Consider the following 26823-nt stretch of genomic DNA (forward strand, 5'->3'; position numbering starts at 1 on the left):
ACAATAAGATCCTGTAGTGGAATACTTGCTAATCTCAGAAGAATTAAAAGAATACAACATCCAACCTACGTAAACAGCTTGTAGAATCAGTACTGAGAAAACTAGACTATGGTATTGTTCTGTCGACTAATGTTTCAAATTACTAAGTAAAAAGGCTTCAAAACTGTGCTGCGTCTTTGGTCTTAAATAAATGGTGTAACACAGCTGACGTCATAGACTTGGGTTGGCTGACAGTGCAGCGACGAATAGAACTGTTAATATTAAAACTTACGCATGAAGAAATCTACGATAAATCCTTACCAGAAACTGCGTATTAAAATTTATGCAAATAATACACTCAAAAGGCATACGCTAAAACCGCGCCAGGCGAAAGAATATTTTTCAAATGAGAGTTTCATGTCTTAATATGAAATTCTTCAATATTTGGTTGCACGTTAAGGCAACCTTAATAAATCAAAAGGTTGTCTTCACAATAATGTCAGTGTTTTGATATTGAAGAGCAACACGATACAAGCATCGTGACAGTCTAATACATATTGTAACAGGTACATGATTTTGCAATAAAAAAGACAAATGTTTCGCTATGCTTTCGAAGCAAGTATTTATTGACATTCTTAATAATAAATAAGATGGAATAAAAATTTAAATTAGTTAAAGTTCTATTACTTTGAATCTTAAATAATTAAATAAATATTTAATTTTGTTAAGTAAAGATTACATTGTTATCCAGCGTATCTAAATTGGCAGTCTGTATTTGTCGAGAATGATGAACTAATTCGTATTTCTTCTTGTATCATTTAATTCTTTAGTATTCGCTAAACTATTGACTAGAGTACCTTAAGGTTTTCTCATTTCAAGATCTTGGACAAATATTTTAGTTTGTCGTATCGTTGGTTGCTGCATAGTGTGGAATGTTTTGATGTTGTTGAGGCTTCGTCATTTCAAGATCTTGGACAAACATGTTAGTTTGTGGTACAGTTGGTTGCTGCACAATTTGGAAAATTTGCGGATTTGCTGGTTGCCCTGAAGATTTAAAGGTATATTTTTGGTTAGTTTAAAATCATACTAACTCGATATATTCCTATATAAAGTAAAAAAATGTTTTTTGGTGCACATTTCTAAGTAATAATTTTTTTAACTAAGGGTAAATGCAATTCTTATCGAAAATAGATTATCGAGGATTATTTTAAGTAGTAGATTTCCTTGACTTAACTGCTTTCGATTGATAAAAACAGGGATATTATAAGCTACCAAGCAGGATTATTATTTAGCTACTCTCTTTCTGCTGATGTTAGAACCCTGACGAGTAAAGAATATTTCACTTGTGGTAGATCTAGCATTAGTTATAAAGTGAGTTATAAAGTGAAAGAAAAATCCATAAGAAAGTAAGGACCATGTTTTCTTACGATAAAATACGCCGAAAGCGATTGCAGGGTGGGTAATAAAGACACTAACCTGGTTGGTCGAGCTCGAACCCAAACACAGCGGCTGCTATTAAGAATAGAATTTGCAAGAAGTGCAGGACAAAGAGAACTCCGTGCACAATAATTCCATAATAACGATTCTTGTTGCAATGTATCTCTGGAAAGTACGAATAAACGTATCGGTGAGCTGAGTCATAGCGGGTTTTACGTTGGCATGTCAAGTAAACTCTAAAGATTGACCAAGTTGAATTACTAGATTAAAAATCTCGTTTTATTCACTTCAATATGAGAAAAGTCGCGAATTTGTTTTGATAAATTTTTGCGAATTCACCAACTGAAATTTTTTTCGAGATTTTAAAATTAGAAAGATTTCGAAAGATAAACTTTCGCAATTTACAAGTTTTTGAATTGCACACTGAGATTTTTTTTATGTTTAGAACAAATATTCCATATTCAAAATCAAATGTAAATATGTTTCCGAAATTTAGCAATTTTTTTTAAGCCTGGAGTCGAAAAGCTTGTAGTGAATAAAATTTCGCGAATGGGTTTTATGTAATATAGATTACTTACACAAATCCAACTGCTGATGCTACGGCAGCGATAAAAGTTAAAATTACTCCTATCATTGCTATTATTCTGTAAATTGCAACTAGTCTCTGACTTTGTGAATTACGACAAATGTACAGAGCCAACACGCCAGTTACTACAATCCACACGGAAATCAGTACTGAAAGACCGTGTTGATTTATTGGGACCCATTTTATCTGAAGCTCCCCGAAGATACTGACGCTAAGACCTAATGTTAGATCACCAGTGAATATCAAAACGACACCTGAAAAGAAAACGATACTAGTTTTACTAATTAAATTGAGCTTTCTTTTCTTTTCTTTTTTCAAGTAAAAGTGGATTCTTAGTATTCTGCGGTTTTTACTTTTAAACAATTTGAATGCATTAACACTTCAGTTAGTATTTTAAAAACTGGGTTTCCCGAATTTGAAATTTTAGAATTTTAATGTTTTGACTTTAAGATCATATTCAGCATCGTTAAATCGGTGTATGTGTATAAATTTTCAACTTAATCCGACATGTGAAAAAGCTGTCTTGGTTGTATTAATGTTACAGTGAAAGTCTTCTTAATTTTTGATTTCTACTAATAAGCTTCTGTTTCAAGCAGATGTTAATTAGAACAAAACTAAAAAAACTTTCTTACGGGTTTGTTGCCTGAATCTAAAGATTTGACATTTTATCAAGTCTTGGTGAGGATTTCAAAAATCACGTTCACTTTGTTTGTCCAAAATGAGAAATAGCAGTGGTACATAAAAACAAATAATTCAAGAAAAGTGTGTTAAACACTGGCGTTTAGCACGCGGAGAATGAACGGTAATTCGTCTTTACTACTTGCAGCTACCATCTTTGGCTTACAGAAGGAAAGTTTGGTATTATAATATAGACTAGTCGTGTATATTTTCTGCATCGGTATTACGTGGATTTTCTTCCACTTGTAAGCTTAAACAAGTAATTAATTACGGCTATACTTTTAAAAAAATTAACATTTCGACAATGCTTAAAGGTGAAATTCCACTTTCAACAAATTTTCCGTGGAGGTAAAATTCAGAAAATTTTTAAATTGTACTGAATTGTCAAAAACTTTCTGAATAGTTGAAATTTGCACTCCACAACAAAATAAAACGAAACAATAAGAATTATGCAGCTTTATTGGTTATTCTGCTAATCACTTTTTTTTGTTATTATTTATTTATTTACTTTTCTTTTCTTTTGTTCTCGTACCAATTTGATTGACCAAAATATATTTCTCACATAAAAAAAAAGGTTCCTGGAAAAAAAATTTTTTCAGGCATTCCAACAGATTTCAAATTGCGCATCCTCGTAGCAAAGAATTTCCTTTTACACGGAAAATTTGTCGGAGTGAACATTAACCTTAAACCAGCATACTCACCAATTATGAAAATATTTCGTGGAACTTTGGTATGCACCGGGGTGGCATAACTTATGGGCTGTTGTTGAGTAATCATTAAAGTGTACTAAAGAAAAATGTAACTTGATATCAATAATCTTATCTAAAAAAACGCAATAAAATGCCCAATAAACTAGCTAAGTTCTATATATTTTTTTTTCTAAACTGATAACGATAAAATATAAATTACCTGTTTAGGAACCTGTCTTTACTTCTCTGTAGTATGTTTTTGTTTGTTATGCGTTAATAAAATGATCGTTTTTATATATTAATTAGTTTCATTAGAATTTGATGACGTTTATTCTAATTAAGTTTACGTGCTATGATCCAGATTTTAAATAGAGTTGTGTGTCGACCAAGGTAAACTTTCACTGCGAAGCTGCATGCAATATTTGTATGCGTGTCATCTTGTGTGTAATGTCATGTGTTTTACTTATTCCGGTGATTGTCCCGTGTTTTATAAAAGAGAAAATACTAGCTGAAGAACATGATATATATTTCTTGAGTACCATATTTTTTTTGCATTATCTTGTTTCCAGTTAAAACAATATACGAAGAATATCAGATGTGAGCGTTTTTATTTGCAAATATTCTCTCGTTTAATGCGGCTTTACCTAAGTAACTTGAAATACACTGAGTCCTCAGTCTGAAACAGCGTTCTTAAATGTCTGCCATCCTTTAAATTTCACCCTCTTTTCCAATATATTATGCCCGGGGTTGCAGCTATGTATAGGTAGATATTTATCCATTTTTCTTACGTTTCACGTTTAAACTAGCTACAGCTTGTTTATATGTTTTTAACTTGTTCTAGTAATTCTATCCCGTTACATTCATGACATGTCTGAGTCGAATAAAAACAACAACAACAACTTTTATAGTACGTTGTTTTAAGCTTTTGGCTCATACGTGAGCCATGATTGCAATTAAAAGTGCAAATTTTAAGTAAATTTAAATATGCAAAATATTGAAATTCCCATGATAATAAAAACAAAATCCGTTCTAATTGAATAGAAATAATAGTACTGACGTGTGTTTCTATTGAGCGGAGTTCTTTCCCTCGTATGAATAATTTATTCATACGAGGGAAAGACCTCCTCTTCTAATTATGTGTTAGGGGGAGTTTAAAACTACCCCTAGCACATAATTAGAAGAATCTGACGTCAGAACAATAAAATTATTTATGTTAGTGTGGTGAGATAATATAAGAAGTTGTTTACTAACTGCCGATGGGAGTTGCCTAGCAACTCTTATGTTTGAATGCAGCCTCATATCAAGATGGAATGATAGTGAGGTTGATAAAAATGACAATGATTTGAAAACTAACAACTAACTAATTTTCTCATCCTATTTTTGGCACATACGAAGTTACTTTTTTTATCCTGTAAGGTCATTGTGATTCAAAACACATTACTAATAAAATTTAAGTAATCCACCTACATAAGGCGATATATGGAGGCTGTGGGATCAGTACGAGAAATGTTTAGTTCGATGATATACCACCATATTTGAATCACTTCTTTTTCTATATGATGAGTAGAAATCGTCCTTCCGACACATTTATATTCTACAACGGCATTGATAGTTTTTAGTCAAGATTAATGATATCTTCCAACTGTTATTTTGTTTTTCCAGTTTGCTCAAAAACTCAACTAATATGAATATTGACGTTCTTTTGGTTAAAATCTTTATTTATCCCTAAAAAGTAAATTTCTTCTAGATTATCGAATTAGTCCAACTATTGCTACAGATTCCAACAGCTTTTATATATTTGGTTCAGTTACATGATCCTCAGGAAAGAAGAACTGACAATAATTTGTGTTAAATCTGCTACGTCTTAATAGGTTGTGGGAGTATCCATCGTCTCTATTCAACAGGTTTAGGAATTAAAAAACACGTTCAATGGTCGAAAAACTTTTTGTGCTTGCCTTGTTTTTAATTGTACCCCAATTGTCATCAGTCATTAAAAACATTCGGCACTTAGTATCGACAAAGTGTAAGCAGATAAGGTGTATTATTTTTTTAAACCTTTTTTAATGTAGTGTAGTTAGATTTAGGTACGAGATCAAACCATGAAAAATCTGGCTTCGGTTAAAAAACTTCGGATTCATTGTTGTCCCCGACGTGATGTTTATGCGGGTAAATTCAGGTTCATTCACGGCAGCCTTTCCCTCTTGATGTTCCCCTTTATTTTTGATACATCTTTTATGCATCACACAGCAATAAGCGACGATGACAATCAAAATCAGGACAGCTCCAATAGCGCTACCAATGATAATTTTTGTCGATAAGCCTACAAAAACCATACTGTTATGATGTCGATAATGTTTAGATTACTCAAGCCATACTCGTTACATTTATCAATGTTATAATTACCAACACAGATGGAGATCTAAAAATTCCTGGAATGTACTGTAATGCTTCTGGAACATGTTCAGTATATTCATTATTTCTAAAAAAATTTTTTTAAATTATTTATTGGATATAAAATCAAGTTAGAATTTTCTGTAGGATAATATAAATCATTTGCCACTTTATTCCACTTTATTGCGCATAATTATTTGAACTCTTGTTTTTGAAAATAGCGAATTAAAGCACCTGTCGTCCTTCAAAATGTTTCAATACAAAAAATAAGGCAGAAGAAACTGGATAATAAATTCGAATACACGTAATACGTACATTTTTAAGTGCTAATCTCATGTCCACAAGTATGACAATGAAACATCATTTAAGTCTACGAAAAATTTTTTAATATGATGAATAAAATTACTCTCAGACAATAATAGGAGACACAGTTTTTCCTGTTTAACATTCCCTCGCTTCGTTCATTCAGAACAAGCTTGTTTATATCCCCGCAGAATTACGTGACACAAGTTAATAATTTACTGAACAGAAACGTCTCATCGACACTGTCATGGCGGTGACCGTAGTACTACTTTGACCTCACATATCTCGAGAACGAAAGCTCGCAAATGTAAAAAAATTTACACATTTTAACAAAAATTTTAAGCACAACTTGTTATCAATCGTTAGTTCTCTTTAAACTTTTTTAAACAAAACATTCACGTCATAGATCAAACGGATGTTATTCGCATGTAGAAATAAGATTTTATATTGATGGTGTAAACCGTGCTTTGAACTAAAATAATCTTATGCAAGTAAACAAAACTTTTGAAAACACAGCTCTTGTCTATGTAAATAAGACTTTTTTTGTTCTTAACTTAAAAATCTTTATTAACATGCTCTGTATTTTTTTAAAACAATTTACACTAATTTAATTAATCATGTTATACTCGCAGTAAATTAACTAATTTTATCAGAGGAAGTTGAATGTTACTTCAGATGTAAAAGGGAGGCAACTGACTATGAAGCTAGATTCTCTATTGTGGGCGTACTTCTTCTTACGCCCTCGCTTACTCGCATCCACTGAATTGATCATACTTACGGGCGAGTGTGAAGACGGAATATCGATATTCCGACCGAGCACAACAAGAAAGTCACATGTCCATGATGAAATAAATGATGGCGCGTTGGCGGTGAAACGATAGTAAGCACACAACAACGCCTGTCTCGCGCGTGATTTGAGCTGGAATGATGAACGGTCGAATAATCAAGGTGCACTGGGCAATAAATATTTTGCGCTCCATTAAACGTGATTATACTGCGCATAATCGTCCTTTTAATTATTTTAATTATTCCTGCCTTTGATTGATTGAAGTTTAAAACAAAATTATTTTTCACTAAGAGTAAACTAGGTCTAAACGCTCGGAAAATAATCACACAAAAAATCATATTTTAAACATATGCCAATTTGTTACTCTGTACCTTGCGATAACTAGTAATTATTATCCATATAAATAACAGACTCTTTAATTCTTTTAAAGAGCCTTCTTTTGTAGATGACTTGTGAGATTGTAAAGATTTTAGTCTCCCTTGCTTGGCATGTCAAATGATTAGACTTTTATAATTTCTCAGCAATTGTCTGAACCTTTTACTTAAAGGTTTAATCATTGGCAACTAAGCAGCGGCGAGCGCAAATGCAAGATAAAAGTATATCTCCAGTAATTGGCTGTTACTCCTTTTAGAGTCTAGCAGGATGATAATTTTCAAAGTTGTTTTCTTTGAAAATATAAAAAAGAGTTGTTTTTATTAATTTTTAATTTTAGTCATTTAGATATTATGATCAAATTCTGGTTTCTCCCTGCAAAATAACTGACTCTACTTGTCCAGAAAGACTTTATTGCAACCTTGCTTTAAATAAAAACACAGAGCCTGTCGTTAACACCGAATTGAGCGCTTAGTCCAGGTAAACGGAGTCACACATAAGCAAAACAATTACTCAACAATTTTTTTTAAAGAATACGTTTGAAATGTTCATTGTCAGTTTAAATGAAAACATATCTGAAAGCCTGTGTTATTTTACAGTAAAAGGCGTAGCTAGCTACCTAATACTACATTAGTATAAAAAACGTTATTTGAAAATTTTGGTGCAGCCACTATATTTGGCTACTTTCAATTTTGGTCCTGAGCTAGCTAACAGCAGCAACAACATGGGGTTGTAGAAATCAGATTGGCGAAGATAAAACGAAAATAAATAATGTTGCCTAGAATAAAAAGATCTTATATAAAACGGAGGAAAAAAAGCAATAATACTAGCTATTTGACTTTAGGATGCTAGCTACCTCAAAATCTTCGTTCGTAGTCAAAATCTTAAAATTGTTTTTTTTTAAGAGTTATATATGGCTAAAAAACGTGATAATTTATTTACCTTTACATGTGAAACCGTATGCAGAAAACAAATAATGCAAAAGTAAAAAACTTTTGGAAGAAAAAAACCTAACACTGACCATGACGAAAACTTGTGCTCCCTACTTCTTAGACTGCATTTTTGGTCATTTGCCGGAGCGTGAAAAAGTTAAAACTACCGATGTGATAACACACGCGGGAAAAAATAATTTAACAATAGGAAAACAAAATTTAAGATTGCTGATTGGTTGACTTATTATTGAATTCTTAAATGCGGCGACAGTGAAAAAAAAATCTCCTCCGTACGGTTTTAAAAAGCCGTATTTTCGTGTTTCCGCAACACGGTTTTTTTCTTGGCCAGAAAATACGGCTGTTACTATAGAGATAAATGTGTGGAACCACAGCGTTATACAGCTTCTTGAAGTCAGAAAGAAAAAGCAAATATAAATGTCGTTTTCTACTTGCACAGCGGAAATAAAACATGAAGTTTTCCTGGATCCTGCGTATTTCTGATATTACCGGAGAATTTTTATCTCTGTGTACGCATTGTGCACGCAAGCTCTGGAAACATTTTGGACGTCGATCAATATTCTCCAACAATTTTCTCATCACCAGTTTGTGTAGTATTAATTATTATTAGTGCCGACGATTTTCCAAAGCTGCTTTCTTATATGTCTCTTGTGTTCAGATAAAGAAAAGGTTCTGCGTGTTAGATGAAACGAGGAAGAATATGTCATATCAATACTTGCTTTTTGATATCGTGTTAGATAAATAAAAAAAGATAATTTGGAGAAAACAAATTTTACTCGCGTAATTTGTCACAATGCAAACTTCTTTACAGCAGCCATCATTTATAATCATTTATTCATTTATAATGTTTTATTTATAACAAACGACAAACCTAATGTGATTAATCTCTATTATAATAGCCGTATTTTGGGGAAGCACTTCATGGAAGGATCCATTTAGTCTGTGAATATGTCGTATCCGACATTGTCGTATTCTTCCAACGACATCCGACACACGACGTTAAGCAATTTATCAACGTCGTAATGTTGTTAACACATAATACTGCCTAGTATACATACTAGTGCCTAGCATAATATCTTTGTAAAATACAGTAATACAGTGTAGTACATAGTAATATCCCGTATTTTACACTGTATTACTTTGTAGTATATTCAGAAATACACTGTAATACCTTGTAGTATTCAGTAATATACTGTAATACTTTGTAGTATTCGGTAATATACTGTAATACCTTGTAGTATTCAGTAATACACTGTAATACCTTGTAGTATTCGGTAATACACTGTAATATCTTGTAGTATTCAGTAATACACTGTAATACCTTGTAGTATTCGGTAATATACTGTAATGCCTTGTAGTATTCAGTAATATACTGTAATACTTTGTAGTATTCGGTAATATACTGTAATACCTTGTAGTATTCGGTAATATACTGTAATGCCTTGTAGTATTCGGTAATACACTGTAATATCTTGTAGTATTCAGTAATACACTGTAATACCTTGTAGTATTCGGTAATATACTGTAATGCCTTGTAGTATTCAGTAATATACTGTAATACTTTGTAGTATTCGGTAATATACTGTAATACCTTGTAGTATTCGGTAATATACTGTAATGCCTTGTAGTATTCGGTAATACACTGTAATACCTTGTAGTATTCGGTAATATACTGTAATACTTTGTAGTATTCAGTAATACACTGTAATACTTTGTAGTATTCAGTAATACACTGTAATACCTTGTAGTATTCAGTAATACACTGTAATACCTTGTAGTATTCAGTAATACACTGTAATACTTTGTAGTATTCAGTAATACACTGTAGTACTTAGTAATATACTGTAATATTTTGTAGTATTTAGTAATACACTGTAATACTTAGTAATATACTGTAATACCTTGTAGTATTCGGTAATACACTGTAATACTTTGTAGTATTCAGTAATACACTGTAGTACTTAGTAATATACTGTAATATTTTGTAGTATTCAGTAATACACTGTAATACCTTGTAGTATTCGGTAATACACTGTAGTACTTGTAACATCTAACTGTAATATTTTGTAGTATTTGGTAATACACTGTAATACTTAGTAATATACTGTAATACATGTAATAGTTCTTTGACGGTTGCGCAAAGCATTCTGGGTATTTTTTCTTCCCAGCGTGGGCTGGTTCACATATCACATGGAACGTTGGCTGCAGATACAGATATAGATACAGATACAGATAATCTTTTCTGGGAATGAAAGTTTACAAAAATTGAACTGAATAAATACAAGGAAGTATTAACAAACTATCACAACCAGCAGGGGACCTCCCAAAACAGCCCGAAGGCCAGTTAAAAGATGCGAGTAGGACCCTATGCAAAAAAATTTGTACAAACTTCAATACTGCAAGAGCTCTGATTGCTCATGAGCAAAAAGTAAAAGTAAAAGCCACTGGTGAATATACAATTTGCTTCTGCGTAACATGCGAAAAGACATTTGAATCAGACGATGCGCTGACTTGGAATGTTTGGAAGGGTAAGTCGGTTTAAAGTAAATGAAACAAATACCCTTATTTGGTTGGTTCGTTTCTTATGTAATTTCGAATGTTTTTTTTTCCTTCGAAATTCGAACTGTATATTCTAATTTAAGTAGTTGTGGAGGGAAATTTGTCATTGGTATTCTATCATGTGCAAAATTTGATTATTGCTTTAAGACGAGAATAGAATCCAGGTAATAAAATGGCTACTGACTGGTTTTGATCCTGCCCTGTAAAATACAAAGCCATTTGTCAGACCTTGGAGCATGTGCAATAACTTTGACCTCCAGGAGGAGAAAATCCCTCTGACAACTACAACAAAAAAGCTTAAAAAATGTTCCTTTAAAACAAAACTTTGGCTGCGAGAAAGAGTAAAGCTAAGTCTGTAACCTTAAATTTTGATAAAGTTGGATTTAAAAGCAATTCAGTGCAATTCCCTAGAGACAAAATTAGGGGCCTTCAAAAAATTTTTTGGTCCCCGTTAGCGGGATATCGCCGCTAAGATTTGGACCCCCTCCCCCCTCTTTTAGCAGATTTCTGTCCGTGAAATACATACATTTGGATAAATCTTAGAAGGCTCAGGGGCGTGTTTTGTAGATAAAAGTTATCGGAATTGATGACATGAGACACTGCTCGCGAACGAAGAATTTTCAGGCCACAAACAAATTTTTGAAATTTCTCAATCGTTCGCGGATTCTTTTTTCAAACTTGAACCCCCCTCCCTCCCTTAGGGCCAATATCCCGCTAACAGGGCCCCAAAAAATTTTTGAAGGCCCCTTAGGGCTCAATTAGGAAACTCTGATTGTATTTCGGCCACAAGAACACAAATATTGCCCTCAACTGTTACTGACACAACTTCAGCTGCCATTCTCCTTTCGGTTTTGCTGTAATGGCAATGTTGATGCTTTGCGCACTTTTTTCCCTTTATTCCGCCTACCCATCCTGTGCCCAAAAGGGACGTGGAAATAATTAAGAAGTGCTAGTATGTTAACTTTGACCTGCTTCTTCTCCTATGCTTAATGCTCTTTTAGCCTTGCGTATTTCGATGGATGATATAGGTGAGTATGACCTGAATGTAAAAACAGTGGCAATGGTCACAATGTCTCCCTTATAAGAATGACCACAAATAAGTCACACATAAGGGTTAAGTCCTGGTGTGTTGTCTTTTTTCTGCATCTTTGCAAGGAAATGATTACATACAACACTTTGTATCTTAGTTTGCCAATCAATATAAGTTTTTTTGCTGTCTACGCATTTGACCAACTCCATTGCTTGCACATGGCTAGTGATCCAGCACGTTGGTTAATGCATAGATGACCTTTTACAGTACATGCATAGTGCCTCATTGCTTCCTTCAAAATCATCCTCGCAATCCCTCTTCATCTCGCGTCCAGGACCATGACCTGTTTTTTTTCGTTTCGAGAAAGGGCATTTTGCGTTCACCTCTCCAAATCGGTTGAACAAAGGTTTGTAAATTAGTTGAAGTGGGATGTAATAACTAAAACAGGTAACAACCAGTCTCCACAGAACCAGCAGTCCCTGTAGAACGACCAGAAAACCAACAGCGAACCGGCAGTATCATCACAGAACCACCAATGAATAAATAGTTCCAATATTAAACTTCCACGCCAAAGTGAGCGCAACGAAGCAAATTAAATACATAACAATCGAAGACCCTACTTTCCACTGGCTATTAATCACAATACAAAAAGTCGATCTTTGTTATTCATTTCATAAAAATTCACGATTTGAATCAGCAAGAAAAGTGTTGTTTTGCTGGAGGTAACATATGTATTTTAGACGCTCGTTAAAAAAAGATGGTCGTCGTATTACCGAGTTCTATGTTCTAGCTATTGTTGTTATCATGGTAATCATTAGCATTCCTGATTGAAATTACTGAAAAAGATTGAAATGTTGGTTTGTTATTTATTGCGTTGAAGAGTAAATTGCAAGGAAACAGAATGAGTCTTGATTTTTTAATCCCAGAACGGTATAATTTGGATAATATTTCACTAATATAGTGTATACTGTGAATAGATCTGTATTCTTCATTATGGCATAAAGCCATACATCTAAACCTAAAAGATATAATGAACATAATGACAATCTTGCCACTACATTCTCTCTCAATAAAACAAAATCATAAAGTATGTTCAAGAAAAGAAACTGCAAGACGCAGGAACACAATGTAAGAATGCTTTTAAAGTGTCATTTGGCATACTGTTATATTTGTTTTAATTAACCAAAACTTAACGGTATTTCAACTGTTCTCTACCGGATAGTATACGTAGCAGGTTTTCAGCTGAAGCAGTGCCTTTCGTAAGACAGTCAGCAATCTGATCACTTGATTTCGTAAGAATAAGTTCCCCCATTTCTCCTTTTTCGACCATCTCACGAAGTGCACAAATATCAATATACAATCGTTTATCTTCTATGACGTTGGTATTTTTGACTGCTTCTGCAAGTGATTTATTTTCTGATATACAGATAATTGGTATATCAACTGAAAAAATCTCTTTAATTAGGGATCTGATCAACATAGCATGTTCCGCACCTTCTAAGAGAGCCATGGTTTCCGCACCCATGGCGCTTTTAACAGCCCTTTTTAACTTGTGAGATCTCCAAATAATTGGCGGAATTTTGCTTTCACCATGCAGTAGCAGAACAAATCCACCTTGTGAGCCGCCATTAATTAAATTTCCATGTGATGCATCACTGAAAAGTATGAGCGATGATGCTTTAACATCTCCAGTGTTTGAAATAACAATCTTTACTTCAGTTTGCTGCAGATGTTTCAGCTGCTTGTTAGCTCTACGAGCATCAGCAACTGTTCCATGTCTTATGCGAGTGCTTAAATCACAGGCAACGTAAGCAGCATCAGGTCTAGTTTATTTTGCTGCCCATTGAATTTGACGTGCTTCATATTTTGTAAGTGGAATTGTAGACGTACTATTGGTCAAATTAATTGGTGAAATGTTACTAATGTAATTATGCTGATGAATAATTACTGCACCACACTCTTGTTCAATTTCTAATCCCAAAAAGTTACACGACTTTGAATTCTCTTTACTAAGTGAGAATGTCTTACGTAAATGTGCAATGATAGTGTCATGAAACAAATCACTTCCAACGAAGAAGCAATCGTCAACATGACAGCAAATTACACCTTTGAGAGTTTCTTTTCTCCAGAAAAATAATGCATTGTCATAAATGCTTCTTGTAGCTCCAACTTTATCGAATTCGTTAGATAATGTCTCATACCAAGCGCGTGAAGCGTCGCACAAGCCATAAACAGGTGTTTTTAGTTTCCACAACTTGTCTGTGTTAGCTTCTGGTGGTGGAAGAAGATGTACGACTCTATCAATCTTGGCACCTTGAAGAAACCCAGCTTTAATATCAAGACTGTAAAATTTTCCATCCATGGGTTGCACCAATATTACACACAAGACGAAAGTTCTCCTTGTTTACAGTTGGCGAGTCTGTTCGTATACCAATAGTGTCCTCCTCAAAACCTTGTGCCACTAATCGTGCTTTAATTTCTGTTTTACCATCATGACTTTTCTCAGATATCGCCCAGTGGGTTGTGGTTATGTCTTGCCCTTTGTCTTCAACTTCATCATAAACATTGTAATCACGCCATTTAGTTAATTCTTTATGTTGAGCTTCACTAACATCACATGACGTTTCTACATTATATACTGACTCTGTGTTTACCTTTTCCCAATCCAAAATGTTTTCAAAGTCAATTGATTTCATGGCTTTGGTTTTAACATCTTTGACATTCAACCAATTCTTATATGCTCCAACTCCAGATTTTCCTACTTTACCAGCACGACTAACAACCATAAATTCAGCAAGTTTATTAGTATCAGGATCAATAAACCTAACCCTCTCCCTGACTTTTGGAAGGGTCACTGTCAATGACTGTTCATTGCGAGGTGTGTTAGAAACTTCTTGCTCAATGCTTGATTGATGTGTTGTTTCAACCTGAGCATGGGAAATAGCAGGGATCTCATTTGTATTTACGGCATGATCACTAGGAATGTCATCAAGTACCAACTTCTGACGATGTGTTGATATCAAAATCGTTTACGCTTTCAAGCAACCCATTCGCTACGCTGTTTGAAATCTCATCAAAGCAATCTTCTTCTTTGGTTGTAGTTTTCTTCACTTGAGGGTTTTCACTTGTGCTTTCCTGACAACTACGGTGTCCCTTCACTGATTGCAAGTGACACTCGAACGTAAGTTCCTCCATGTTTAACAAGGACCTGTTTTCCATCAATGCCAAGGACTACACCAGGTCCTCTCCACTCTTTCTCTCCACGTCGCTTATAGTATACCAATTCACCATTATAAAAATCTTTGCTGGTAGATGTCCGTGTTTGATGACTGAGTGCTGTTTTAAGATTCACTTTCAATGAATGCTTTGCGAGCAACATGCAGGGCATTCAGATGATTCGCAATTAATTGACTGGGTGTAACTGTTCGAAGAACAGGAGGCTTGGCTGTAAGCACAGATGGGAGATTTGGATTGCGTCCAAATACAAGCTGATTGAGACTGAATCCACGGTTATTATGCAACGCATTCTTGGCACAATTGGCCCATGTAAGTGCATTTTCAACAGAACAACTAGTGTTGTCAACAATTTTCATAATCATATTTTCCAGGATGAAATTATGATGCTCACATACACCATTTGACCATGGAGCTTCTGCTGCTGTTGTATACACTCTTGTGTTTAACAGTTCTGCTACATCTCTTAAAGGGGAACTCCAGTAAAAATCACTTTTTTCTTTTTTGCTATATACGTACTCAGAAAGTAGTTACACATCTTTCGTAGCGATCAAGTTTCTATTCTTTGTTTTTCAAAAAAGAAGCTTTTTTTATGGAAGGACATGCCGAATATTTTCAGGGGGTAAATGTACTCATTTTCTTCAATCTTTGTAATGTTTAAGGCTGCATGTGATGCTGATAATGCAGTTTCTAAAACAGCTTTGTCAAAACAACTACTTATAAGTCAGTAGCTTCTGCAACGCATTTATGACCTACCATAATCATAAGAATGATTTTTATTTGTACAATATTAATACTCATGTTTACCAACTTATCACGACCCGAACATTATTCGATCTTTCGATCACGCATTTGAATGGTCCTCCATCATGGTGAAAATTTCAACGTTACATAAAATTTGTTTGCATTTGTGTGCAAAAAAGCACGTGCGGATGAAAAATATTGCTGAATTGTGAAATAAAAATAAATTGGCTTGTAAAGTAAGAAAGTTTTTTTACTGAAACAAATGATAAAGTTTTTGTGATGAAAAGAATGTTAAAAAAAAGCCAATTAAATATATTTTCTATTTCTTTAAAAAATATTTTGCTCAGAACGTTGTTTTGAGTTAGTAGAAGACACCTCGTCACTTTGCATCATTATTAATTTCTCCCTTGTGAGACACAAGAGGTTCGAAGTCGTGTGGCTGTAGCTTTGTAAAGTCTTTTTCATGAAGAGATTATCCTATTCTATGTTTATCCGAATTATCCTATTCTATGTTTTCTAAGTTAAAATCTTCGTCATTACTACAAGACGTTTTATCAACGAACAATGTAAACACTAAGTAAACAAACTTTTAGAAGGTGTGCTGCTGAGCTCACGGACTGTCTGCACGATGTGACGTATGCCTATTTATTCGGACCTAGTCCTCTCAACTTTACGCAACCTTGCAAATTTATTTAAAATTGAAGATGTTTACAGACCCCATTAAGGTATAAATAAAGATTTTTAACGATTGTAAAAGGTTTATTCTGACATATTTATGTATTGTCTTCTTAAAATAACATTTTTTTCAAATATTTTTTTTCACTGGAGTGCCCCTTTAAGAGCTCATTGTTGAACTCCCCTCCGTTGTCTGAAAAAATCGAGTTTGGTGTGCCAAAAATAGCAACCCAGTGCTTGAGAATTGTGTCGACGATAATTTCCTTATTCTTGGATTTGATAATTGTTGATGCACTGTATCTACAGAACACATCAATCATATGAAGTATGGTTAACTTTTTATGATTAACTGTCAGGAATTTTAGGTCCATGGCAAGGCATTCATTGACATCTGAGGCCATTGGTAGTGAGACAATTGGCCCTTGATCGAGCCTTCATATATATCTACTGCATGTGTCACAAGAGTTTGTAACATTGTCAATTTGCTGAAATAACTCTTTATCTTCAACATTTTCATCTTGGAGAAGAGTTTTCAGTTTGCTGCTGTCTATGGGATGTCCAAACTGTTTGTGAAGCTTTGTAGCTATTTTGCATTTTTCTTCAGGTGATTTTACAGTGAGATCGTTGACTGTGAATATAACTCTGGTGGCATTTACACCCGGAGATGTTTTGTTAACAGCAACTTGCTTAGGTGTAAGAGGTATACAGTAATGGCCATTTGACGTGTGTTGTAAAGGAATGTCTCTTCCAAACATAGTGACTTTATCATTAACAAAATCAAGTTGGCTATTAGCTGCTTTCAGACTCTTTTTTGATAACAATAATGGTAATTCACAATCGACAACATCAGTAAGAATATGGGCTTGCATTCCAGCCATATTAACAGGGATGTTAACTTTTTTAACTGAGGGGAAGCTTCCACCTGGCCCAAATTTAAAGGACTTGTTACTCTTACTTTCAGCTAAAGCTGTCCCTTCTGGCATAGTGTCTATGTAACAGTCAAGCCAATTTTTAGCACAAACTGTCGATGAACATCCTGAGTTTAGTAAAGCACAATTCAAAGACTCAAACACAACTTGCTCCATAAAGCATTGTTCCACACCCTTTGCGAAAAACTGCACATGTACTTTATCCTGCCCTTTGCTTCCTTTATTCTTATCAGGAAAGTCATTCATGAAATGCATTATAGATTTGCAATGGTGACATTGCAATGGATGTCCATCAGGACCATTAGGGTTGTACTGGCTTCTTTTAGCACTGAAATATTTACCACCTCTGCCACGTCCACGAGTGTTCCAATTGTTAAAACGTCGTCTGTCAAACTTTTGACCATATAATACTTCTTGCTCAACACCAATATCATTACTGTCTCTACTACTTTCACTTTGAGCACATTGATCATAAATGGCTTTTATCTGTTTTTTCATAGAGTCGTATGTGAGGGAAGGAACCGTAGCACGTGTTAGTTCACGTGTAGCTTTCGGTACATGTGCATTTTTTAGTAGTTGATATGCAAGAACTGCAGTTGGTAACTCGATTTTAAAACTCTTAAGTTTTTGATTCAACTGTTCAAATTCATTTACATAATCACCAATCGACATTGTCTTGGAACGGTGAAAGGTCTCAAATTTTTCGTAAGCATTGAACATTGCTTGATCTTCAGTAATGCCATATAGTTCTTTTATTTTATTAACAAGTTTATTTAAACCATCTTCTTCATTCAATTCTTCTTTCGTTAAGGCTGACGTACTTCTGAATTTAAACTCAAATAAACAACTGGTCCTTGTTTCTTCTTTGGAAGTTCTGTAACTACTTCCCATAAAATCCCCATCTTCAGAAAATTGGGGCAATCCATACTTTTGTGTCATCATGATTGTTCCAGTTGCCATCTTCTTAACTAGCCTCTGCTACCAGAATGTGAATAGATCTTTATTCTTAATTATGGCATAAAGCCGTACACATAAACCTAAAAGATATAATGAACATAATGACATATACTACTAATTTATTCTCAATATTCCCGGAAATAAGGGGCGGGATAGTAAATTCTACCGAAATTTTGCAGGTTTTTTTTTATTTTTTTTTATAAGGCATGGAGCATTTACAGCGATCGCTATTCTGATGATTCCGTCAACTATTGTTTTTTCTCATCAACATTTTCTGGTGGTTCTCAACCAAGACTACTCGTTCTGTCATAGTACTGCCGGTTCGCTGCTGGTTCTCTGGTTGTTCTACGGAGACTGGTGGTTCGCTGCTTGTTCTGTGGTGGTTCTGCGGATACTAGTCGTTACCTGTTTTAGTTATTACGGAAGTGGGAGCATTGTCCATATTTTTACAACATTTGTATCTGAGGAATAAAAAAAGGGCATGACATGATTTACATAACTTAGGCATAGCCAAGGATCATTGGACCTTGTTTAATGAAATAGGTATTCAAAAGTATAGATTTTATTGCAATTACAGTGGGACCACTTATCACAATAATTGCTTAAAATTGCATGTCTGTTGTTTTTAACTGGTTTTCCACACACACTACAGGGAAACTGTATCATTTACACTTTAAACAGAAAAAGTAACAAATAATAAATCGACAAAAAATCGAAAGTAAAAGCGATTACAGAAAATGAGAAAAAAAGAGAAGATAAAAAACATCTACTTACAAGAATTACATCTGGCACCATTTTAAACTGGAGTTATTACGATAGCAGAGAAGCAGTGATGGGGCCGTTAAGATTGTACCCTTGGAACATCTGATTTAACTGGGATTTATTAAAGATCAAAACTAAAGAGGCGTCTAGGGCCTCAATCTTGACAGTCCCACCAGTGAATCAGAACTAGAGATAAGACTGTCACTGTATAACATATGCACATTGTACCAGGAATTCCATGAAAAAAACAACACGAATGAACCTATATTTGTTAATTTGCGCATGCAATTTTTTATTTTTTATTATTCACTTATGGAGTGGTTTAAAAGTGTTAATATATTAACGAAACACATTGCTTTGTCGTTAGAAGTAACCTATAGCAAATATATACTGCAGGAATACATGACAAAGGGAGGGCTATGTCATACCATGTTGTATTCACTGCGATCATCTACTATTTTGTTTGCTATGTCCATCCGCCCCTCCACATGGCCGCAGACTATATTTTTACGGCAAGTGATATTTTCTCCGTAACGATTGTGTTTTTTACTAAAAGACATTTTTTTTAAACTTCAGTTCCATTTCGATCTTTTGCTCCATACAATTCTTTTTTTGTACGCAGCGTGTCCATAGATGTTTTAAAAAAGATGATATTTCCAATTACTTTTAATTTTTTTTTATAATTTTTTAGAATTTGTGCATATAATGTTTACAAAATCAAGATTTTTAATTTTAAAAATGTTACCACAAGATTTTTAGTTGTGTAAATTCTCAGTGATCTGCTGTTATAAGACCAAAAAGTAACTTTTTGAGGAAAATCATGATTATTGGTATAATTTTCATATAAAAATTGATTCTTCCAGGATACAATTTCTGGCAACAATAAATTTTTAACTGTTAAACGTCATAATACGTAATAAAGCCATGCTATTATTAGTATACATTAACTCTGGAAATTTGCTATTAAAAAATTTAAATTGATATGTTTTTTTCGGTTATCTGTTGAATAATAATTTTATAAAAAAATTAAAATATTTTTTTGAGAAAAACGTTAGTTTTTAAAATCTGATGTGGTGAAAAGTAGGCCAGAGTTGATTTTTTATATAAACAGAATACTTTTTTTAAATATATTTTCTATCAACATGAAAGGTAGCTAATTCCATACTGAATACATGTTCCAAAAGAGCTAGTGCATTTGCATTTATTGTTGAAAAAAGAGGCAGTGTATGGCATCTTTTCAAAGATATCTTAGTTTAGCATATAATTAACTTTTTGTAGCCTGAGCTAGATTGAATTTTGTTAACGAATTATTTTAATCTTATTTTTTAAAGCAAGAAGAATAGTGTTGTGTGCTCACTTAGTAGTAAGAATGCTTTGTCCTAAAAAGTTGTTTTTTACATTTATGATACATTTATCTTTGATGTTAACATGCTTTATTAAATAAAATACCAGTTATCCCAATTGAAATACAATTGCTCAGAAGATATTTTTTGTCTTGTATGAAAGAAATTTGTGAATACTTAAAGGCAAGAAATTCTATTGTTTTTTGCTCACGTGATCAGTATTGAGAAATCTTTAATGTTAGATGTGGTCATGCTGGCTTTATGTTTATTGGTTGATTTTAATTCGGTTTTGCACTGGAAAATTATTAAATAAGAAACTCAATTTTAATATCTCGAAGAAAACTTAGTTAACTAGGCTAGAAATGTCTGAAATCTGGACAATCCTTGTTAAGTTGAGACAGTGTAGAGATATTGCTAACCTTGATACCATAATTATTCAAATAAGTAGTCAAATTTTTATTCAGTATATTGACTTTCAGGGGGGTGACATTATATGTACAGGTAATATTGCCAGTTGAAATACCCCTCTCTCTCTCTTCAGTGAGCTAATTTCTTACCTTTTTTTATTATTGACTTGTGTTGAAAAATTGAACAAGCAACACCAAATTTCGAAAAATTTTATGACCCATTTCAATTTATTACCACCCCTCATATTAATAATTAATAGCTTTTTCTGCTATGGAACTTATTATGCCAATAATTCAAACAAGCTTCACAGAGTAATTTATTTATTTATCATAAAGATTAACACTTTAGTAATAAGTTACTGCTATAATTGCGTGTTCTGATAAAGAAACCGACAAAGACATACGTATATATAACAAAAAATCATGTAAAATATACATTGTGACTGAAACAAATAACATAGAAAAACAAAAAATTGAATAACACTTTAGTCTGTAAACTAAACTCATTTCTCCCTTTTTGATATTTTTCAAGAGAAGCGTACAAAAAAATTATAGGGCAATAGCGAAAGCAGGGAAGAAAGACGGGTATTCTTTCTAATACCACTCTTGAAAGACTCAAAGATAGGAGTGTTTAAGTAGACGAATCAAGGGTCAAACATACACCGAGAAACAAAATTATAAAAATATCAAAATAATAAAAATTATTTGCAATTAAAATGACTCATGACTCTATTCCTAAAATCTGCGACTGAACCTGTTACCGTATCTCTATGGGCAGTGTATTGAAAATTTTTACATCCGTTATAGAAAAGAAGCCAGATTATTTTGCGACCTTAAGTTTCACTTTAGGAATAAATAACACTATAGAGTTTTGACAAGTATTTTGACAATGGATTATAACTCTCTAGATCTTTACAAATATTACAACCTAAACATTTCTTTACAAATCCAAAAACATAGTTCAAGTCCAAATCCAGTAAGGTATTTCCAAAATCAAAAATTTCTCTCTAAAGTAAAGTATAATCCAAGTTTAAAATCCAATGCCAATATGTTTATAATGCACAAAGTAGCTACACAATTTTAAATATCTAAATATAAAATGAAGTTACCTTTAACCAAGCTATAGCTAGCTACAGTACAGTGTCCTAAAAGCATTTTTGGGAGACCTCTAGCTAGCTAGCTAGTTTAAAGGCTTTTAGGATATATTAAGTTGCCTTTATTGTACAAAAAGAAATTAAAAGTACAAATAAGTGCCTAATAAAAGTTTTTTTCAAAATATATATCATAAAATTAGTATCACAAAGATAAAAACAGATATCAAAAATCAAAACTGTCCTGCCGCCAGCAGTTTCGCAAGGCAAATGACTGAATAAACGTGAAGTCCAAAGTTCAACTTGCACCACCGAGTTCCGCAAATTCATAATGGCGCATAATCTCCGAAATGGTCTATTCAGAGCTATACGCTATCTTGTGAACTGCCTTGGTCAATTAGTGTTACTAAAAAACCTTTTAGAAATAACTCAACAAATTTTCCTGTTTTGCAAAAAAAATGCTACAGTACTATTTCTTTTTAGGAGTCGAAATACGCAATATTAGCTAAATCAAATTCTATTTACCCTATTATTAACTAATAGCTATTTTCAACCGGTTATGAGAAAGTCGTAGCGTTCAATGGCTAGAGAGCTTTAAGAACGGGCCTTGTACAGCGCAATATAACTTAACTTCGTAGCAACCATATCGTCGTTATAGATGTAGACAATTAACATTGCCGGTAAAACGTGAAAGATGCAGTCATAACTCAATTTTATATAGCTAGTTACACTATATTAATAACTATGTTCCTCCGAATAGTTTATTTATTTATTTATTCATTTTTTATTCATTCATTTATTTATAATGAATATTTATACAGTATAAAACATCGTCTGCTATTAAAATGTGTCCTAATATTAGCAATATTAGTTTTTCTAACAGCTACGAACAAAAAAAGTCCATATACTTTTTTATCATTGTTGTCATGAGGTTTTAGTTTTAAAAATATTAAAAGTTCAAAATCAAATTACACTGCTTCCTATAAACAGCAAAAAAAACATGACACACAATTATTTTTCTAAAATATCGTTTTTATTTGTGTATGGATAGTTATTAAATCTACTGTTTGTTTTAATATCTCTTCTTTGATAAATGTATGTATAGGTGTCCCACATTCCAGCAAACTTACTGTGTTAAGATAAAAAATAAAGTATTCCATGAATTGAGCTGTTAGAACATCTAATTTATTATTTCGTACAAGCGTATTTGCGACTTTTTTCCAAAATCTCCTTCTTAGTGGTGTATGGATGGGCATCAAACATCACTCCTTGTGTAGTGTCTAGCATAAAGTTTTCTACCAGGTTGGCGTGCTGAATATTTTAATTCGCGAGAAGGGTAAATTAAAAAAATGCGTTTTTTAAATGATGCATGTATATCGATAGAATCTCTATTTTTATAAGGTATGGATGATCTCTCATTTTCTTGGTTGTTTACTGAGGAGAACTAATGTTGTATACACAGGTCTGCTACGACATGCTGTATGTTTTTTCCGCCTGAAGGAAGGTTTTGCAAAATATCCTTTTAATATTGTATGGTGGTATGAATCAGTCTCCCCCGTTCCTGCTTCTTACTGAGTGGGATAAAGTCTTCCTGTGAATTCACATGTTAGGACATCTGATATTATCTAAATCTCCTTTTTAGTAGTGTATGGATGGATATCTAACTTTTTATTCAGCGTGAAAAGCAACTTCCAAAATTCTCATTTTAAATGATGTATGGATGGGTCTCACACTCTCGTGCCTGTTTTCTGAGTGAAATAAAGTCTCGAATTGGCCGACCAAGAGATTTAATACTTCACCTTTCGCGATGTCGTTTTTATCAGATCTCTTTGTTAGGTTGTATTGCAGGATCTTTTGCTCCCTTGCCTGTTTACAGAGTAGAAGAAAGGTTTTTTTATTTGCTTACTAGAACATTGAACATTTCATTTGGTGCGAGAGAGCTTTAACAAAATCTTTGATGTATGCACATGCAATGATATACGCACGCGTGTGCTACTCGCCCTTTCGATTTTTGAATAGAAAAAAGTGATCGTTGGACGTTTTTTTATTCTGTTCTTTTTTTATATTGCGTAAGGTTATTCCCCAAAATACTTTTTTAATGATGAATTGATAGGTTTCGCTACTTGTCCAGAATAAGCTTTTCCTTGTTTAGCTTCACAATACATTCAATATCGTATTTATTGCGGGAATAGTTTCCTAAATTTTGTTTTTAGTATTGTATGTGTAGGTATGGATGGGCCTGGCTACTTGCCTAAATATTTACCCTAATAGGACATCTTCCCCTATTACTTAATTCAGTTCGCTTGCTTGTGTACTGACTAGAATGAAGTTTCCCCTTGCTTTTTTGTACAGCATGCGTTTTCGAACAAGCTCGTTAAAATTTAGAACAGTTGTACACGTTTTATGTGATCAAAATCGACCTTAAATGTTAATTCAAGATATTTAGTAGGCCTAAAATTTTAAATTTTGTTCAAGGATGAATTTCACGTTGCAAAATATTAAATGCGTACGATCATGGATGGAGGCGTTGTTTTATAAATGGCAAGCATATGCTATAACCCATTGGGTAATTCATTACTCTGCAAGTAATAAAAGAGAAACAGTTACATTAATACATGTAGTCATGCTGTCGAGCATGGTGATACATACTAACTTTTTGTTGCCCTTCCCTGACCTCTTCCCAGGTTAACTTGTATTATGTTTCATAAGTACAACGTCGTCCCGGGTCTAGGTTGTATTTAAATTAACCTGAATTTTTTAAAAAATTTGCCTAAAAAGCGAAAATAGCCGAATACCAGTTGGCTGCAACAAAAGTTTTCAAATAGCTGGCTACACCCTTTACTTTAATAAAAACTTTGGCGAAGTCTAAAGTTTGTTAATTCAAGGAGACAACAGTTTCAATAAACCTGTAATACTTAGCTAGGGTTTTTAACTCACAATTAATTTTGTAACAACAAGCTTTATGATGTGTTTTTATTTGAAGTGACATTGAATTTTGTGAATTCCAAGCAAATGTCTATTGTTGTAAAACCATGAAAGTTATTGGTTCGAATCCAATCCATCTTTGAAGTTGGTAGTTCAAATGGAAGAACAACATGGTGTGCAGTAATTAGTTTCATACTGCAACAAACAATAATCCAAATCAATTCAAAATTTAAAATTCATACAGTTATACCCTTTTACCGTCTCTTTGTGTGCAAAATTGCGGTGAACAGAATAAGCTCCATTAATCTACAAAAAAATCGAAGGTTCAATTCGATATCGGGGTATTTTAATTATTTTTAATTGCCATTAATAATAAGAACCGCCGTACGCTTTGTTACGCAATCTTTTGTAACCACATCATCAAGTTCTATCCATGCCAGTACCGATAAGTAACGATATGGATGAAATTCTTATTTATCTTTTGCAGCTTTTTTAAAATGGAAACAAATCAGAAATTTAAGCTCTTCGAATTTTCTATCGTGATTAATCAAAAGTTAATGGTTCGACAACGAAGATTTGAACAGTTAGATTTAAATAGTAAAGTTGTTGGGTTGGGTTTTGACAAGGTTTAAAATGTCCTCGTTATGACTTTTTTGACTTCTAAGGGCTTTGTTTTTACAACATCCTCACTATAAAAAACGGACAATATATCGATAATGTAGAATGGATATTATGTCCATATGCACTGGAATGAACGGGCTTTTAAATATTGATATATTGACCATATGTATAAAAATAGATATAATGATGATTTTTTCAGGAGATCCAAGAATCCATATAATGTAGAGACCTGGTGACCATGTCAGGGCGGAGCGCATCGCTTCTGCGTCTATCCGCTGCACTGCAGGGCGCTCCGCGGTTTACGGACTACTGCATCCTTGTTCCCCACCCTCTACCCTGTTTTCAGACAAGGAAATATAACACTAAGATTTATTTATTTACGCCATCATCGGTATCTACAAACTTGAGAAGCCGCCACTTACACTAGACAGCAGAGGCTGTAGCCAGGATACCCAGCTCAACCTTCCACAACATTTCATATTATAATTTATGGCTGGCCTAGTTATTTAAGCTTTCTTTTATAGAGAAAGAAAAAATGATTATAAGGGTGGTTTGAAGAGACAACGCTGGGTCTCCTGGCCAAATTTATGGCTAGACAGACTGAAAGCCTTTGGAGATGGCCAGCCAGTTAGGCGTGTACAAGAGTTATCTCACCTTCTTTTTTGCCTCCAGCGGTGAGTTAAGGGGCCATTAATTCATACTGTATATTTTACCGTGGTCACTCACAAACAGACTTGTTTGCCATGGTATAGACAACCGCACCAAACTAAATTGCTTAAAAAGGATAACTATCATAACACAGGAACTCACAGTAGAGTACTAAACACAAAGTAAAAGGCTAAGAGTATAAAATATCAATTGTTTAATAACAATCTATGAAGTTTTCTATAATGGAGGATCATTTGAGACTTAATTAATCAGCATCAGATAGTTTGTTGGGAAAGGTTGCTGAATATTGTTTCATTATTTAAAAAAATGAACGCCGAGCGAATGTAGATTGAAGGTGGTTGTATATCTAGGTAGCTTGTGAGTGAAGTGCAGAAAAATTATATTTCGAGCTAAAAATGATTCCTTCCTGACCAATATAGTGAATTTCAAAAGGAATAATTGAAACAAGAACGTGTTGAAATTTCAATAAACACATTGAAAATGTGTATGTACTTTTCATGAAACAATCGCATAATGGTGCCATGGCGAAAATTTATTGAATTGAATTTTCGAAATTCTTCTTCAATTCAATTCAATCTTGCAAAGTTTCTATGATTAAAGTAGGTAAGATATATTCTATCATCTGAATATATCTTCTCTCTGAAAAAGATCTAGCAAAATGGGAAAGTTGCTCCGTGAAAAATTTAAAAATAACAACAGCTAGCG

The 26823-nt window shown here is 33.6% G+C and overlaps 2 protein-coding genes across 3 annotated transcripts in view; one reads left to right on the forward strand and one right to left on the reverse strand.

The window, feature by feature from the left end:
• Positions 1–582: 582 nt before the first annotated feature.
• LOC130627509 (uncharacterized) lies at positions 583–4366 on the reverse strand. 2 transcript variants are annotated; one of them, XM_057441389.1, is made up of 5 exons: positions 3590–4366; positions 3382–3466; positions 1995–2256; positions 1456–1581; positions 583–1023 (listed from the first exon to the last, which is right to left on the reverse strand). In XM_057441389.1, the coding sequence occupies exons 2-5, from the start codon at positions 3455–3457 to the stop codon at positions 963–965; spliced, it is 525 nt and encodes a 174-aa protein (XP_057297372.1). In that variant the 5' UTR covers positions 3458–3466; positions 3590–4366; the 3' UTR covers positions 583–962. The 2 variants fall into 2 exon arrangements, with proteins under 2 accessions (XP_057297372.1, XP_057297371.1); XM_057441388.1 differs by having other exon boundaries at positions 1456–1652; positions 3590–4350.
• Positions 4367–17448: 13082 nt separating this feature from the next.
• The window catches only part of LOC130630501 (membrane-spanning 4-domains subfamily A member 8-like), a 40920-nt gene continuing 31545 nt past the window's right edge, over positions 17449–26823 (forward strand). The window contains exon 1 of the mRNA XM_057444022.1: positions 17449–17459. The gene's annotated coding sequence lies outside the window, so the exon portion shown is untranslated. The remainder of the gene's footprint in view (positions 17460–26823) is intronic.

The sequence above is a fragment of the Hydractinia symbiolongicarpus genome, chromosome 2 (assembly GCF_029227915.1).
Source record: "Hydractinia symbiolongicarpus strain clone_291-10 chromosome 2, HSymV2.1, whole genome shotgun sequence".
In the NCBI taxonomy this organism is placed as follows: domain Eukaryota; kingdom Metazoa; phylum Cnidaria; class Hydrozoa; order Anthoathecata; family Hydractiniidae; genus Hydractinia; species Hydractinia symbiolongicarpus.